Genomic DNA, 17,449 nt, shown 5'->3' on the forward strand with positions numbered 1-17,449 from the left:
GCCTATATGTGTGGGGATTGGCGTCAAGTATTTTACAATTGTAAAATGTGCAGAAACTCGCAAGTTACTTTGTTTATTGTTGTTTGTTATTGTTTAAAATTACAGAGCTATTAATATGAAAAGAACACATCGGTCGTTTCTGGTTCCTATGCAGTAAATATTCGTCATTTTACAATGCACATCCTATTTAACTTAACAAAATAAAAGACTTCAGCGAATGCATATATTTGTGAGGACTGTGTTGTATTTTACAGTTCCAATGTGCATAATTTCACAAGTTACTTCATGTTAAAAATTAGGCAGCTCCTAATATGAAAAGAAAAATGCACTGAGCTGTGACTATTGTCTTACAAATGCAATTATACCATGTTGTAGTGACAGAAAAATGACCAAAACAAATCAGTCACACTTTGGTTTGGTTTTACAGTACAGCACATATTTATTTTTAAACTTTTTTTTTTTATTGAATTGTTATGAAATTACTCTATCAATGACTAAAAAATAAAACCATATTTAAATTAAGAGGGAAAAATGTATATTTTATTGTAAATTTAGATATAAATTGAGATATAAAATGTGTGATTAATCATCAGTTAATTATTGAAGTAATGCGATTAATTATGATTACAAATTTACACCTCTAGTTCAGATAGATTGTTTTGGACGGACATCAATAAGCAACGTAGTTTTGCACAAGCTAAAAATAAACACATTGTTGTTGTTATGCAGTACAATAGCACCCTCCAATGGTTGAAAGTTCAAACAGAAGCTAACTGACGTTTGCATTTACAGGACTGTCTCAGAAAATTTAAAATATTGTGATAAAGTCCTTTATTTTCTGTAATACAATTAAAAAAACAAAAATGTCATACATTCTGGATTCACTTGGAACACTTACAGGTGTTTCGAGTTCGACGATTCAAGTGATTAGTTGAATAGCCTACTAGTATACTTTTTCAGGATATTCTAAATATTTTGAGATAGGATGTTTAAGTTTTGTTTAAGCTGTAAGCCATAATCAGCAATATTAAAATGATAAATGGCTTGCAATATTTCAGTTGATTTGCAATGAATCCAGAATGTATGGTATTTTTGTTACCAAATAGGGGGGCCCCCTGGCCAGGGGGCCCCCCTATTTGTAAAACCCCTGTTTATAAAAGTCTGGCTCCGCCACTGCCCGCGGGAACCCGGATTACATTATAACTAGATTTAAGTTTGTGGGGGGTAGAACTGCTTAGTCCCACCTGAGTCTCCGTCAACGGCTTCCTGAATGGGAAAGAGTCATGGTTGATGCACCACAGAAGGTCTCTGTCTTCTGTCTCAGAAGCTGCCATCAGCAAAATGCCTGGGGGGTGGGGGGGTATCCAAAATAATCAAAAATTCTCAATAAAGAAATGCCGGTATATGTTCAGGGTTTACCTTTACTGTGCAGCACCTTGTGGACCTTGGCGGGTTTCTGCATCGTGTACGTCTCTGAGTAGCCCGGCGGTAGACGGACGTGAATCAAAGAGAGCAAGGAGGGTCGGCGGGGTGGCGCTTCACTTTCTTCGTCAGGAGGCACAAAAGGCGTCGTGCAGAAGTACAGACGCACACCTGTGGGAATTATTTATTTTTTTAAATACCAATAGCGTGAACATGATAGGTAACATACACCTGCGCACATAGAATTAGGTGTTTTTTCCCCTCTTTACCTGCATGTGTCACAGCAAGCAGGTGGCAGTTGGATGACTCCGATCTGCTTATCACAGAGATGTGGACGATGGGCTTGAAGACAGACTTATCCACGCTCCTGCATGTTGAAAAACTAGCATCAGATTCCTTGTGTTTCAAACAAAAGGAGAAAAGGTTGACTCAAAGAACTTCAATGTAGAGATACTTGAGTATGTTTGTGGCATTTATAACGATGGTATTATGAGTCATGTAGGTCACAGGTCTCGTAGACTGTCCATCAGCACCCAAGTCATACACCTGACAGACGGAAAAAAGTGTGTTTTATATCAACGATCATGAAAATCTGGGAACTGTATTAAATTGTGAAAAAAATGCATAATGTGTACCATAAAGTCTTTAGGTTGTATACACCAGTGGTTCTCAATGTTTTTTCAGTGAAAATTGAAATTTTTTTCAGCCAAGTACCCCCAAACCAGCGTAAAGCATTTCTGAATTGGGGCGGGGGACCTTAAAACCCAAGTGTTGTGCCGCCATTGTCTGATTTATGAAACTTTGGACCTCTATTTGTATTTATGTGGTCTGTTGAACTATTGGAAATAAAAAGCTACATACATAAAACATATAAATAAAAAAATTAAAAAATACATAAATAAATAAATTACAGGGAGTCTTGAGTTACGTTCCTACGCTAGCGATGTAACCTGAATTTCGACTTAAGTCTAATTTCCCCATTAAAGTCAATATTTACATCAAAATAATTTGCATAAAAATTTAAAATACATTAAAATAAAAAATAAATAAATAAAATAAGATGCTGTACTTACCATTACTGCTTAGAGGTGGATGGAAAAGAGGAGGGGATGCTGATGTGAAAAAAAAAAAAAAAAAAAAAAAAAGAGGGTGAAAAAGCCAAAGATACTCCCTCACTAGCTAAGGGCTAAATAGCAGACGATAGGAAAACACTGCGAGCTATATGGCGGACGAGGAGACAAAATGGTGGACCAGGTGTAACCGTTGTAAAGTCGAAACGCCTTAAGTCGAGGACTCCCTTATAAATAAAGATTTGTGCACATACAAATTTTTATCAACTACTACTACTACTACTACTATTTTCAGCTATTTATTTGGAACAGGGACAGTACATATTATATATATATGTATATATATATATATATATATATATATATATATATATATATATATATATATATATATATATATATATATATATATATATATATAAAACATTTCAGTAATATGCCAGAATTAGCCAAAAGACTATTTTCCCATCTGCAGTCCAGAGACAGATCATAACAAAGTATCGTCTTTTGGGATCATTGTAAAGTTCTGTTCACAAAAAGAAATAATTAACTGAATTTTAAATAACGTTTTCAAGTGATTGGCAGGTGATTTTAGGTGCCATATGGCAAGTTGGATTGAACCATTCTGGTATGGGGGAGATTACTAAAAATGAATGGCCTACTGAGTATAAAATTAATTTCGTGAACTTACATTTTTCGGAAAAAATTACATACAATTTTTAAATATATTTTAAAATCTCACATACGCCCTGGAGTGCCATCAGCTACCCTATGGTGTACACGTACCCCTATTTGAGAATCACTGATACACACCATACTTAGAATTACGGCGATACCTTTAGGACTCCTTTCTCTGTGAGTGTGAAGAGCGTGTTTCGGGAATTGTCTACGGCAATCTGCACAATTGCGTCTGGAAAGCAGAAAAAAAAACGGTATGATAAACATACATTAACTGATTTCCTCAGTGTAGGCTTCCCAAATGCTTACCGTCGTCACAGAAAATGTAGAGCAGAGCGGGGGCGAGGACGGACACGTAGCCCCCGGAGTGGTTGATCTTGCGGCAGCTATTACTCAGCCAACTTGCCTTTGCCTTGTAGGTGATCTCGTACAGGAAGCCGTTTTTGCCCCCCATGAAGATGCGACCCAGGTCGGTGGAGGTCACCGAGAGGATGTAGTCGTCGTCGGTGGAGATGAAGTAAAGGGGTTCCGGCAGCAGCTGTATGCCGCCCGACATGTTCAGCCCTGAAACACAAGACACACGCAAACTGGGATGATATATTTATACAGCAAAAAAAAAAAAAAAAGTGGGCATATGTTATGGAAAAACTACATTTTTTAAGACTGCTATAAAAATTGTTGTGTGCATTGCCTGCTAGTCATCAAGTGAAATATTACACAACCCGTGGTTTATTGCTCGTTTCTGAAAATATGTCTCTAAATAAAATGAAGCCGATTACTTACACATTTGAAACTAGAGCAAGAACAACACGCTCCATGGCTGCCTTTAAGTTGGATTTAGAGAAACACAACTGGTCTGAGGTTTATTCAAATAACGATCCTGATATTGCATATAGTGAATTTCAGTCAACCATTATTTCTTTATATAATAAACATTGTCCATCAATTAAGATTACAAGAAAGTATAAAGGTCCAAATAAGACATGGATGACGAAGGGGATACAGAATGCATGTAAAAAGAAAAATAATTTATATAAAAGATTTATTAAATTGAGAACTGTGGAAGCAGAAACAAAGTATAAGATCTATAAAAATAAATTAGCAAATATTATTCGAATAAGAAAGAAAGATTATTACTATGAATTATTAGAACAGAATAAAAGCAATACACAAGAAATATGGAAAACACTAAATCATGTAATTAAAAAAAGTTCTAAAAAAACAAATTTTCCACAATATTTTATAAAAGATAACGATATGGTAATTGATGAAATTTCTGACATAGCTAATAATTTTAATGAATATTTAGTTAACGTGGGCAGCAACTTGGCAAATAAAATCCCAGAGCCAAGAAACAAACATGAAATAGATAAGAACATCGTAAATAATTCATCCACTATGTTCCTTAATGGTGTTAATGATATTGAAGTATTAAATGTTGTGAAAACATTAAAAAATAAAAAGTCTACTGACTGTCTTAACATTGATATGACATTAGTAAAAAGTATTATAGAATATATTGTACAACCTTTTACATATATTTGTAATTTAGCATTTAAAACTGGTATATTTCCATCAAAAATGAAGATAGCCAAAGTCATTCCTGTTCATAAAAGTGGAGAAAGACACACGTTTAATAACTACAGACCAATATCATTGTTGCCACAGTTCTCAAAAATTCTAGAAAAATTATTTTCATATAGATTGGATAATTTTATTGAGAAACATAAGCTCTTAAGTGAAACCCAATATGGGTTTAGAGAAAAACGGACCACCTCAATGGCAGTCATGGAGCTTGTAGAAGCAATATCTACCGAAATAGATAATAAAAAATTTACTGTTGGGATTTTTATGGATTTAAAAAAAGCTTTTGATACTATAGATCATTCTATATTAATGAATAAATTAAAGAAATATGGAATAAGAGGTTTAGCTTATAAGTGGATGAAAAGTTATTTGGAAAATAGATATCAGTATGTGCAGTTTAATAATGTACAATCAGAACACATGAAGATCACTCATGGAGTTCCCCAAGGGTCTGTGCTCGGCCCTAAATTATTTATACTGTATATAAATGATATTTGCTGTGTCTCAAAAACATTGAAAAGTGTCTTATTTGCTGATGATACAACTTTCTATTGTTCAGGAGAAAACCTGAAGCAGCTTCTGACTACTGTGGAGTATGAATTGAATATATTAAAAAAATGGTTTGATGTAAATAAATTATCATTGAATTTAAATAAAACCAAGTTCATAGTTTTTGGCACTAGACAAATCACTCATCAAGTCAAAATTATGGTGGATTCAATTGAAATAGAAAGGGTGAATGAAAATAAATTCCTTGGAGTTATTATCGATGATAAATTATGTTGGAAGCCACACATAGAAACTGTTAAAAGGAAAATGTCAAAAATCATAGGGATACTCTATAAAAGTAAGGATGTTTTAAACATGAAATCATTATATATATTATATAGTTCATTATTATTACCATATTTGACCTATTGTGTGGAATTATGGGGAATGGCATATAAAACAAATACTAACACCGTTTTCAAATTGCAAAAGAAAGCTATAAGAATTATTAATGGATCAAAGTATACAGAGCCAACACATCCACTATTTATTAAATTAAATGCAATGAAATTTTATGACTTGGTGGATTTTAAAATAGCACAAATAATGTATAAAGTTTATAACAATTTACTCTGCCACAGTACTCAGAAGTTATTTGAAATTAGACACAGTCCTTATGATATAAGGGGTACAAGTGTGTACAAAAAACCCAAAACAAGAACAAATATTAAGCAAAGGTGTGTATCTGTAAAAGGTGTTGATCTGTGGAATCATCTGGAAATTGCTCTGAAAAATTGTGACTCAATGCTGGAGTTTAAAAAAATGTTTAAAAGTAAAGTTCAAAAAAATTATCTATGTCAGACCAGTATATGAAAAATGTACATGTGAGTATGTGTAAGTGATCTGGATAGGTATTATGGTATATGTTTAGTAAATTTATGTATATATGTTTTTGGTAAATGTGAATATGTTAAGTGCACTTGTGTGTGTATATATATATATATATATATATATATATATATATATATATATATATATATATATATATATATATATATAACTTGGGTTATATATATATCATTTATTATTTTATTATTATTTTTAATAATTAGTAAATTAAAATTGTATTAATAATGAAATAAGTTTAAATATATTTAGTAAAAGGGGTAGGACTAGATAAGTTTTTAACTTCTTCCTACTCCCTTTTGAAGATGTAAGTTATGATTAATTGAATGATTATGTTATTGGGATTTTCTTCTATTTTGATTGTTGTTGTTTTTTGTTTTATCTCTGCTGTTCATCTGTTTATATGTTCAAAAAATAATAAAAGGAAAGGAAAGGAAATATTTTTTTTTAAGAGGAGAAAATGGAATTTCCTAATGAAGTTGTAGTTTCACATGAACATTATTTGAATAATTTTGGGGAATTATGTGATATGAAGGGGAAAAACTTCACTTGAAGGACGCATCTGTTGAGGAAGGACGCATCTGTACTGGCTCCTGCACTCGCTCGTGATTTCTAACTACTTGTTGATTTTTGCATTGGGATTTTTAACTACATTGTTCCAGAATGCCTGGCGGAAAAAGAGCCGACGAGAATGAGGAGATAAAATCTTCTCTTAAAAAGTGAAATGGTCGCCGAATTACTTGAAATGAAGAAGAGCATTGAGCCACTTTTTCAGTAAGTACAGTAATTGAAGACAAAGACACAGGAAAAAGATCGACGCATTGTTCCCTTGGAACAAAAAGTGGATGATTTGGAACAAAATCTTCGTATCAATGATGTGATAGTCACCGGTATCAAGATAAAGCCGCGCCGTGCCCTTCGAGAGCTGCGGCTAGCACGAGCACGGAAGATTCTGACCAATCTTCAGGGAACGAGACTGTGGAACAGCAAGTGACACTTCAACTCAGAGGTTTGGGATTAACTGTTGATCCTGCGCACATTCAGATGTGCTTTTCGCTCACAACTGGAGGGATACGACCACCGGCAGTTCTGATCAGGTTTGTTGACAAGAAAGAAAGAAAGAAAGAAAGAAAGAAAGAAAGAAAGAAAGAAAAAAAGAAAGAAAGAAAGAAAGAAAGAAAAAGATTGCTCTTCTGAGAGACCGTCACAAGCTTCATGGGAAACATGTCTACGTCAACGAAAACCTCACCAAACGAAATGCTTTCATCGCCAAAAAGGCACGACAAATGAGAAAGAATGGACTTATCGAAAGCACATGGACAAAAGACTGCCGAATTTTTATTCAAACTTAAGATAACTCTGGTCAACTAAAAACACGAATCGTGAAAGGAGCTGAGGAATTGGCAGCGCTTGAGAGACAACAGTAATTCACCACAATATCACAACAACAACAACAACATCACTAATTACCCAAAGCTGGAGTTGTATATGATTACTTGCCGACTTTGTCAAGGCTAACTCTTGTTTACACACCTGCATTGATAACATGTATTGCTGTTCCCGTTTGAATCTAAATATTGTCTCGCTCTAATTCCATTTTGGACATTTGTTGTAACAGTCAAGGCTACATGATAAGGCTGTATTGTGGCTACAATGAAACTGCTGTGCTGTACTGCATAGCTGGTGGGGTGGGCACGTCTTCCCTCTCTGCGCTGCTGCCCGGTGCTGGTTTCCGGGGGTGGGGGGGCGGCGGCTTGTTTGGGGGGTGGAGGTGTGGGTTTGTTGGGGGTCGGGGTGTGTTCGGGGGTGCGAAAAGGCTAAAGAAATATATGCCGAGTTTGATAGGTGATGACCAGCAAGGCTTTAAAAGAAGGCAAGGCTATCACAATATCAGACGAGTCTTAAACATATTATACGAGAGCGACAATGCAGAAAATACGGCAATGCTAGCAGTGGATGCATGTCAAGCCTTTGACAGAATAGAATGGAACTATCTTTTGAAACTCCTTCCAAAGTATGGATTTGGAGAAAGTATTATTCAATGAATTACATTATTGTACACAAATCCTACTGCACAAATTCTCACCAATAATATTTCGGAACCCTTTGTACGTTCAACTAGGCAGGGATGTCCCCTGTCACCATTACTGTTTACACTAGCTTTGGAACCCTTGGCTGTGATGGTTAGAACCCAAGAAGAAATTTCTGGTATCAATATTGGAGTAGAAAAACATCTCATTTCACTGTTTGCAGACGATATCATATTCTTCTTGACAGATCTTAACAACACCATTCCTAATTTGGTGAATCTTATTGAGGAATTTGGCAAATTCTCAGGTTACAAAATGAATAATACAAAATCAGTGCTTATGTTTTTGAATGAACAAGACAGACGGAATTTAAATTTGAACAATAATTTCACAATCGCTAACGATGGCTTTAAATATTTGGGAGTTACAATTACTCCGGATATAAACAAAATAGTTCCTGCAAACTATAACCCCTTGGTAGAAGAGGTCATAGAATTGCTGAACCGATGGTCTAACTTACCTATTTCCATGATAGGGAGAGTAAATATAAAAATGACAATTTTACCCAAATTTCTGTATGATTTTCAGACACTTCCTTTACCTTTACAGTCTTCCTTTTTTGGTAACTTAAATAAGGTATTTAGACAGTTCATTTGGAACAATAGAAAAGCAAGATTACGTCTTAAGTTATTATATATGCCTTATGAAAGAGGCGGTCTCCGAATCCCAAATTTAAGTGGTATTACATGGTGGCACAGCTGGTATCAGCCTCTCATTACTTTGACACGAAAACATTAACATCTTGGGTTAATATTGAACAACAATGTATTCCAGAATTGCCAATATGCAATTATCTTTATTCAGCACATTTGCATAAATTGAAGAAACAAAACTAAAAATCCTTTCTTGAGGAATACTATTATTATATGGCACACAATACATGCACATGTGGGAACTTCCTTGAACGAGTCTCAGTTTACTCCTTTATGGCATAATGATCGGTTTATACCTGGCAGAGAAGATGGAGGATTTAAATTATGGAAAACGAAAGGTATCCATGCAATTAAAGATTTGCACAATAATGGAGAATTGCTTACTTTCAATGATTTATCTGAAAAATATCATCCGTCCATCCATCCATCCCTTTTCTTGACCGCTTATTCCTCACAAGGGTCACGGGGGGGTGCTGGCGCCTATCTCAGCTGGCTCTGTGCAGTAGTCGGGAGACACCCTGGACTGGTTGCCAGCCAATCGCAGGGCACATAGAGACTAACAACCATCCACACTCACACGCACACCTAGGGACAATTCGGAGCGCTCAATTAACCTGCCATGCATGTCTTTGGAATGTGGGAGGAGACCAGAGTACCCGGAGAAGACCCACGCGGGCACGGGAAAAACATGTAAACTCCACCCAGGAAGGCCGGAGCCTGGACTCGAACCAGAGTCCTGAGAACTGGGAGGAGGACGTGCTAATCACTCAGCCACCGTGCCACCTGAAAAATATCAAATTCCTCAAAAACATTTTTATAAATATCTGCAAGTTAAGAATTTTCTATCATCAATGTTTAAGGGAATTCCTCATTTACCGAAATTAACACCAATTGAGCAAGTGGGAACACAAGGAATCGAAAGGCCTGTTGTCCAAATTTTATAATCTGATTATGACAAACTCCAAGGACTCTGCCAAAGATAAACTTAATACATGGAGAAGGGATTTGCATGATGACATAGAGGAATCAGATTGGAATAGGGCTTTCTTGAAAGCGCAAACACAAACAATTAATACAAGATTAAAATTAATACAATACAAATGGTTAACAAGAGTTTATATGACACCTGAAAAACTTAATCTTATGTCAGGCAATATCCCTGATACATGTATGCCAAGAATATAAAGGAACTCTTATTCACTGTATGTGAGACTGTTTAAAGATAAAACAATTCTGGAAGGATGTCATTAATGCTATGTCAGAAGTATTTAGAATCAAAGTACCACTGTGCCCTAAGCTTTGTATACTGGGGATATATCCTAAGGACTTTATCTGTACCAAAAAGGTGAAAGTATTGGATTTTGGACTTTTGCATGCACGAAGAATTATTGCCTTGAACTGGAAGAAAATGGAAGCACCTTCTTTGAAACAATGGAGAAAGGAACTCACGAGTGTATTGGACTGGAAAGACTGACGTATATTGCCAGAGGCAAACTGAGAGACTTCCAACAATTTTGGGAACCATATATTACCATCATTTCATCTGAAAAATAGGGACAAGACACTTTTAGGGTACTGTTTCTTATATATATATATATATATATATATATATATATATATATATATATTTATTTATTATGTATGCAGGGATGTAGGTGTGCACATAATGTCATGTGTGGGGGTGTGCGTGTATCGTATTGACTGTATCTGTATATGAAAATTTTGCAAATATGCACGCCATGTTCGCATATATGCATATTAGGGCTGGGACAACGCGTCGACGTCAATGCACGTCGATGCATCACTTTTGGGGCCACCAAATATACGTTACCTTGCAGACAAAACATCCATCCATCCATCAATTTTCTTGACCGCTTATTCCTCACAAGGGTCGCAGGGGGTTCTGGCGCCTATCTCAGCTGGCTCTGGGCAGTAGGCGGGGGACACCCTGGACTGGTTGCCAGCCAATCGCAGGGCACACAGAGACAAACAAACATCCACACTCACAAGCACACCTAGGGACAATTCGGAGCGCCCATTTAACCTGCCATGCATGTCTTTGGAATGTGGGAGGAGACCAGAGTACCCAGAGAAGACCCACGCGGGCACGGGAAAAACATGCAAACTCCACCCAGGAAGGCCAGAGCCTGGACTCGAACCGGAGTCCTCAGAACTGGGAGGTGGACGTGCTAACCACTAGACCACCGTGCCGCCCGCCAGACAAAACACAGGGCGCAAAAAAAAAAAGAAAAAAAAAAAAAAAAGAAGAAAAAATAGAAGCAGAACCTACAATGCACGTATATTGTGCACAATTACAGTGTAGCAATGGAGGGCAACGATCGTTGTGGTTTGCGGATACCCAGAAGACATGACAAGCAAGCTACGTGTACCGGCAGGGGCCGGGTCAAAAATGGAGAAAGTGTGGAGTTTTTTTTTTTTTTTTTTTAATTGTCGAAGTGTGAAGCAAGCTAGCAATGACACAATACAATGATGTGTCTATTGTTTCTAATAGATAGATGACACGGAAGATGAGAAGCGGAATTGCCTCCCTTTTTTCTTCCGTTGTGGGCAGCGCGACGGGATACTATTGAATCAAAAAATAGCAGCGATCACAGCATCGAGTAGCAGCGAGTCCGGGGAGAAGAAACGACCTCGTAATAGGACGTCCGAAGAATAGAAGTATTTTACAACTAAAAATGCAAAGTACTTGCCATACCATAAAAGCACAACCGCGATTAAGAGGAGGCACCCGGGAGCTTCTTGTGTGGAGAAGACATCGTAAGTTTTCAACTTTTTTTCTTTCCTTGTTGGCAATGAGTAACCCCGTCATTCATCCAAACTGCACCACGTAACTTGTGCTCCAGCCTCGCACACAGAACATGTACCCACTGCCCACTTTAACACACAGCCCTCACACACTCGCTTGTTGCTGACACTTTTTTTTAATTGACACAGACACGCACTCTTCAAATACACGTAAACTTTTTTTTTTTTATTTCTGTCTATTAATAAACAAGCAATATCCATATGAAACGCCATATGAAAGGCTTTTTTCAGTGATTGGAAATATAGTCAACAAAAAAAGGGGCAAGCCTGACAGCTGAGCATGAGATTCGAACATGAGATGCGAACATCCACTCCAACACATCACATGACTCCAACACACACACACCTGAGCAGATGCACACAGAAAGTGTGAGAGTGGTGGTGGAGCTGTGTTGTTTTGAAAATTGCAGCCGTCACCACTGCTGTTAGTTTTTTGTTTTATTTAAATGTTAAGATTTTGGTTTAGATTGTGGCTTTTGCAGTTTTAGTTATTAAAAGAGAGCTTTATTTTATTATTTCTTTATTATAGGATTCCATTGGACTAGAGCCGTGTGCACTTTGTCGTATTGTTCAATAAAATTCATTTTTGAACTTGAATAAAAATATATTGGAAAGAAGAAAATTGTGTTTTACTCATGGAGATAAATTAGCATTAATTGCGATAGAGGTCAAATTATAGGGAGATAATCGATAATCGAATCAAATTGAATTTAAAAGCGAATCGTTCAGATTCATCGATGCATCGAAAAACTATTTTCTAGATTAATCGATTACAAATATAATCGTTTAACCCAGCCCTATTGCATATGCATGTGTGCGGACATGGGTGATATTGGTACGGATCTCCAGGTTTGGGAAGAATGTGTGTGTAGTGTTATGATGTTTTGGTCTATTTGGGTTTGTGTTCTGCATTATGAAACAAAAAGCCAATAAATACATTGAAAAAAATAATAATCTAATTTTAGATTTTTAAAGGTATATAATTTTACGAGCAAAAAAAAAAAAAAAGGTCCTCATGTTACATACATGACTAAAGTTGGAATTTTATCAAAAAAAGATCTAATTTGACATTTTTAAATCCGGATTTTTTTACTGGTAACTTTTTCAAATTGTCATACTTTGCATTTGCCAGTGACAGCCCCTAAAACTGAGTGTGAGAATTAGATATTAAGCTTGTTGAAATTCTTTATCCTTTGTCTATGTATCAAGAAACCTGGGAAACCTAAATATGTGAAAATTATTACATGCTTTAAAAAGGTGAGAAGTTACTTGAATTTCCCCCAAAATATACACACAATTCTGATAACCGTGGAGTGAACCTATAATGGAACAATTAAAGGGTTTCCTTCCGATAAAGGCCTTACAACATTCCAAACTCACCGGCTTGGCCTTTTGGGAAGATCACTCCCAGGATGGATACATCCACACACGTAGCCAACACAAGAAGGTAATGGATGGAAGGCTGTAAAATTCCTGGGGAAATACAAAAATTTAGCACCTTATTGAAAAAGGTCACAGATACAGGCAATTGGACTGTGCAGTGCACACATACCTGGTTTTGGTTTCACCAGCCCGACTGCCACAATGATTTCGATCAGGCCATCAAAGTAGGCCACGTCTCCACTTTGAGGCATATTACCACAAATAAATCACATATCAGTTGCACCTTTCCGTCACTCACTGATGCAATTGTACTCACCCGTCCTCATAATTCCACATGAAAATGTTATTGTCAATCGTGAGCCATGCTCGAGAAATCTCAGGAAAAACTCCCATCATGCAGTTGAACTGCATACCTGCGTATTATGTTAAGGGAAAACATGGATGTCTTCATTTACAAAAAAAAAAAAAAAAAAAAAAAAAAAGCCCATTGTAGCATAATCATATTAAATGTTCCATACATGTGAAATGTAGCATATTTACACCAGATTTATTGATTGTTAGGATATCTATTTATTATTTACACTGTCCTGACACATCCCAAACCTCCTACTTGAGAGCAGAAAAAATAAATAAATAAAAAGTGTGTAACTTAAATATAAATCCAGTTTTCTTCATCAAACTTCCATTATCAATCAGAAGGATACGGCTGAATTGCTCAACCAGCTCCGGCGGCAGCGGGACTTTGCGCCCCGCGCTGAGCTCTGGCATGTCGGGCATGTCGGGAAAACTTTGGCTTTCGCGAGCATAGTCCATATCGGACATTCCAGACTGGGACGGTATATCTAATAGCACAGACGTCATCATGTTAACATTGGTCACAAAAATAACGAACAAATTGTATTGAAACACATTCCTTAAATACTTAATGAAACATGTAGATTATAGATGTCAACCTCGGCACCATTTTCCCTTGACTTCTCTTCAGAACTTATGCTTTCGTAGGGGGTCACTGTATGTGACTTGCTGCCTCCCACTTCTGTTAAATGTGCATTATGTTCTTTAGTATCTTCTTAAAGCCTTTGCCTTTGTCTTTCTAATCTCCTGATAGAGCAATCTCATTTGCTTCCTCTGGTCCATGTTTAGTGTGGTACAGCACAGCTTTTTTTTTTTTTTTTTTTTAAAAGGTTAACTTCCCCCATGAGACAATCCCAAAACAAGCAGGGCTCAACAGTGCGAGCATTTCACTCGCAAATGCGGTCAACTTTCAAGTGCGTGCTAGAGAACAAAAATGCCGCTCGTGCATTAATGCTCCCTCTGCACTATGTTTAAAACGTACATTCAAAGTCGCTGTGTCCTCCGCTGGTTCTCCCGTACTAGCAACAAGAGCGCGCCGACTCAATCCAATAGTATTTGAGTGAAACATGACCCGCTGCAATGTGATTGGCTGGCTACTTCCTGATCGGCACAGCATACGTGTATACGCACACCGTGCAGACTACAACTTAAGGCCTCAGTATGCTTCTGCGAGAGGCTCGCGTCGAGGCGTCACGTTGGAGCTCCGCTCGTGCGTTTGCCTTCCGACTTGTGCGCAATACACATCGGTGTCTGCTGGAGTTTCACACCAAGTCCCGCTGTCGCTATGGCTGGGCCGCCACAGAGTGGCGATTCCTCTGCATTTTATGACGGATTCAGGAAGTTCAATTTAATTCAGAAACACGAAACAAAGCCGGGGGGAAGAGTAAGTTCATCACCGTGGCAATTAATTATTGCCAATTTGCACCGGTGTCGGCCGTAAACTCGCCAAAACACAACAGCCGTGCGCTTAGCGAACACAGTTTTTTATTTTTTTATTTTTTGTTATTGTTGTTTTCCGCCTCTCGTCCCAGGCACATATCCACATGCACAGCCGTCGTCTCCGAGCAGGGAAGTCGATTTGCGCCGCCAGTTGCCTTCACGGAAACTATCTGGGCGGGGGGCGGGGAGAGAGAGAGAAAAAAAAAGAAAAAACGCCATCGAATGGACCAATCAGAAGCGAGCGACGCCCCGCCATCGACGTGCGTCCAAGGTTTGGCGACGTGTGCACGTCGGCCGGCCACGAGCGACGCAGCACTTAAGGCCTCAGTATGCTTGTGCGAGAGGCTCGCGTCGAGGCGTCACGTTGGAGCTCCGCTCGTGCGTTTGCCTTCCGACTTGTGCGCAATACACATCACATTGTTTTGACAATGGGCTGTAGTTTCACTCGGGGGTGTCGCTACGGCTGGTACTGGCTAGGAGATTCCAAATTCCGTAAGTCGTCTTTCGTTTCCAGAACAGAAGCGAAAACATGGCGAGTGTGGAGCATGGTTTGCTACAACTTCTAGAACTCGATGAGCAGATCCTTCGTTTAATTTTATCAGGAAGGCAGCGGCGTAGGCGTAGGTGGTGTGTACGGCCACTAAATGAAAGTCGTGCAAGCCATGGGGAATTCGCCAATTTAATCAGACACCTTCGCAACATGGACGAAGAAATGCATTTCGTGTATTTCAGGATGAGCACAACGAAGTTCGATGATTTGGTGTGTCGACTGCGTCCTCTAATTACACACCAAAGCACGCATAGGACGCCGATAACATTGGAGGAGAGACTTGCCATAGCACTGAGGTTTTTGGCTAGTGGTGGAAGCCAACAGGCAATTGCCTCGAGCTACCGTGTTTCCCTGAGCGCCGTCTCGGGTATTGTAATGGAAGTTTGCACTGCATTGTGGAGAGCGCTGCAGCCTGAATTCCTCCCTCGGCCGACTGAAGCGCAATGGGAAGCAATCGCGGTGGATTTCTGGAGGTTGTGGAACTTCCCTAATTGTGTTGGTAGCGTGGACGGGAAACATGTGAACATTCGGGCCCCGCCACGATCAGGAAGCACGTACTATAACTACAAGGGAAATCATTCCATTGTTTTAATGGCCACCTGTGATGCACGTTACCGATTCACGACCGTGGATGTCGGAGCCTACGGTCGTGAGAGTGATGGAGGTGTGTTTAGAGAGAGCAAGTTTGGTTCAATGCTCCTGCGGGATGAAGCCAACTTTCCTCCACCGGCCAATCTCCCACGAACGGAATTGAAGGTGCCCCATGTCATTGTCGGTGATGCTGCCTTTCCCCTGCATAAGAACCTTATGCGTCCCTATCCTGGTAGGTGACCATGATGTATTGTACACACATTGTCTTTAATCGTTTATGTCCCTGTATTATTTGTCTTGTCGCCAGTTACATGTCTACATTTCACTTAACTACAACGCAGGTTGTCATGTGCTAACCAACAAAAGTACACAATATATAATGATTGGGTACAAGTGTTAAGTCACCAATATATCAGTTACCATGAAACTCTTCTGTGCTTACAGGGACAAATCTGCCTGTTGAAAAACAGGTATTCAATTACCGTCTCTCCAGAGCTAGACGAGTAATTGAAAATACTTTTGGGATTCTGGTTGCAAGATGGCGTATTCTCGGAAGGACGCTGGAATGCCTTCCAGTCAAAGCTGTTGCCGTCGTCAAGGCCTGTGTGGTGCTGCACAATTTCCTGACATACACTGACGAAAACAATGCTGGTCCCAGCCGATACATCCCACCATCATTTGTGGATGTTGAGACTGGCGCAGGCTCCCAAGAAGGAGAGTGGCGCAGAATGGTGGCTGGGAATAATGGCCTACAAGACCTTCGACCTCATGAGTTGTCCAGGGCACGCTCCACAAGACCAGCCATAGCAGCCAGAACAAATCTAACAGACTTCTTTTCCTCTGACGTTGGCAAGGTGCCCTGGCAACAGGATGTTATTCAGCGTGGACAGTTGAAATGACAGTTGAAGTGGAGATATCAATGTGTAAAAACAACTGTCTTTACTCATTGTTGTAAATAAACACAGAGTGCTCACTTCTTTTTGCTATTTTACTGAAAAACACTAGTGCCATATTTTGAAATAAAGGTGCCCATATAAAAAAAAAAAAAAGTTGCGCAAGGAGGAACTCCATCTCTATTTTTTTTGTATTGCGATGGAGACATTAGCGATTAATAAAGAGTGGGTATCGCTATAGAAGGGCTACATAAAAATAATGGAAGGAAAATGCTTTCCAATCCGAAACCTCATTGTTTACAAAATCTTAGACGTTTTGCTTAAATGGTATCCAAGAACAGTTTAAGTACATTGTGCATAATGTTCTGCCTACAAAGAAATTGTTAAATACTTGGAGAGTAGTGGAGTTTGAAGAGCACTATGTTTTAAAAAAATGTAATAGTGCCAAAAAGTAAACAAACTGTGATGCGTGAGGGTGTTATGATTTTTAGTTAAGTGGTAAAGCAAATCATTACAA

At 38.4% G+C, this 17,449-nt stretch overlaps 1 protein-coding gene across 3 annotated transcripts in view; it reads right to left on the reverse strand.

The window, feature by feature from the left end:
- The window catches only part of LOC144033241 (nuclear pore complex protein Nup155-like), a 245,897-nt gene that overhangs the window by 212,207 nt on the left and 16,241 nt on the right, over window positions 1–17,449 (reverse strand). For 2 of the 3 annotated variants that reach the window (XM_077541207.1, XM_077541208.1), the window contains exons 4-13: window positions 13,809–13,946; window positions 13,421–13,517; window positions 13,274–13,344; window positions 13,102–13,194; window positions 3,480–3,734; window positions 3,329–3,402; window positions 1,877–1,968; window positions 1,692–1,789; window positions 1,420–1,593; window positions 1,245–1,345 (exon numbers count right to left, since the gene is read on the reverse strand). In XM_077541207.1, coding sequence (XP_077397333.1) covers window positions 1,245–1,345; window positions 1,420–1,593; window positions 1,692–1,789; window positions 1,877–1,968; window positions 3,329–3,402; window positions 3,480–3,734; window positions 13,102–13,194; window positions 13,274–13,344; window positions 13,421–13,517; window positions 13,809–13,946 — 1,193 coding nt within the window. Of the gene's footprint in view, window positions 1–1,244; window positions 1,346–1,419; window positions 1,594–1,691; window positions 1,790–1,876; window positions 1,969–3,328; window positions 3,403–3,479; window positions 3,735–10,344; window positions 10,440–13,101; window positions 13,195–13,273; window positions 13,345–13,420; window positions 13,518–13,808; window positions 13,947–17,449 lie in introns of those variants that run through there. The other variant, XM_077541209.1, reaches the window with a different exon arrangement.

The sequence above is a fragment of the Festucalex cinctus genome, chromosome 13 (genome assembly GCF_051991245.1).
Source record: "Festucalex cinctus isolate MCC-2025b chromosome 13, RoL_Fcin_1.0, whole genome shotgun sequence".
Lineage (NCBI taxonomy): Eukaryota > Metazoa > Chordata > Actinopteri > Syngnathiformes > Syngnathidae > Festucalex > Festucalex cinctus.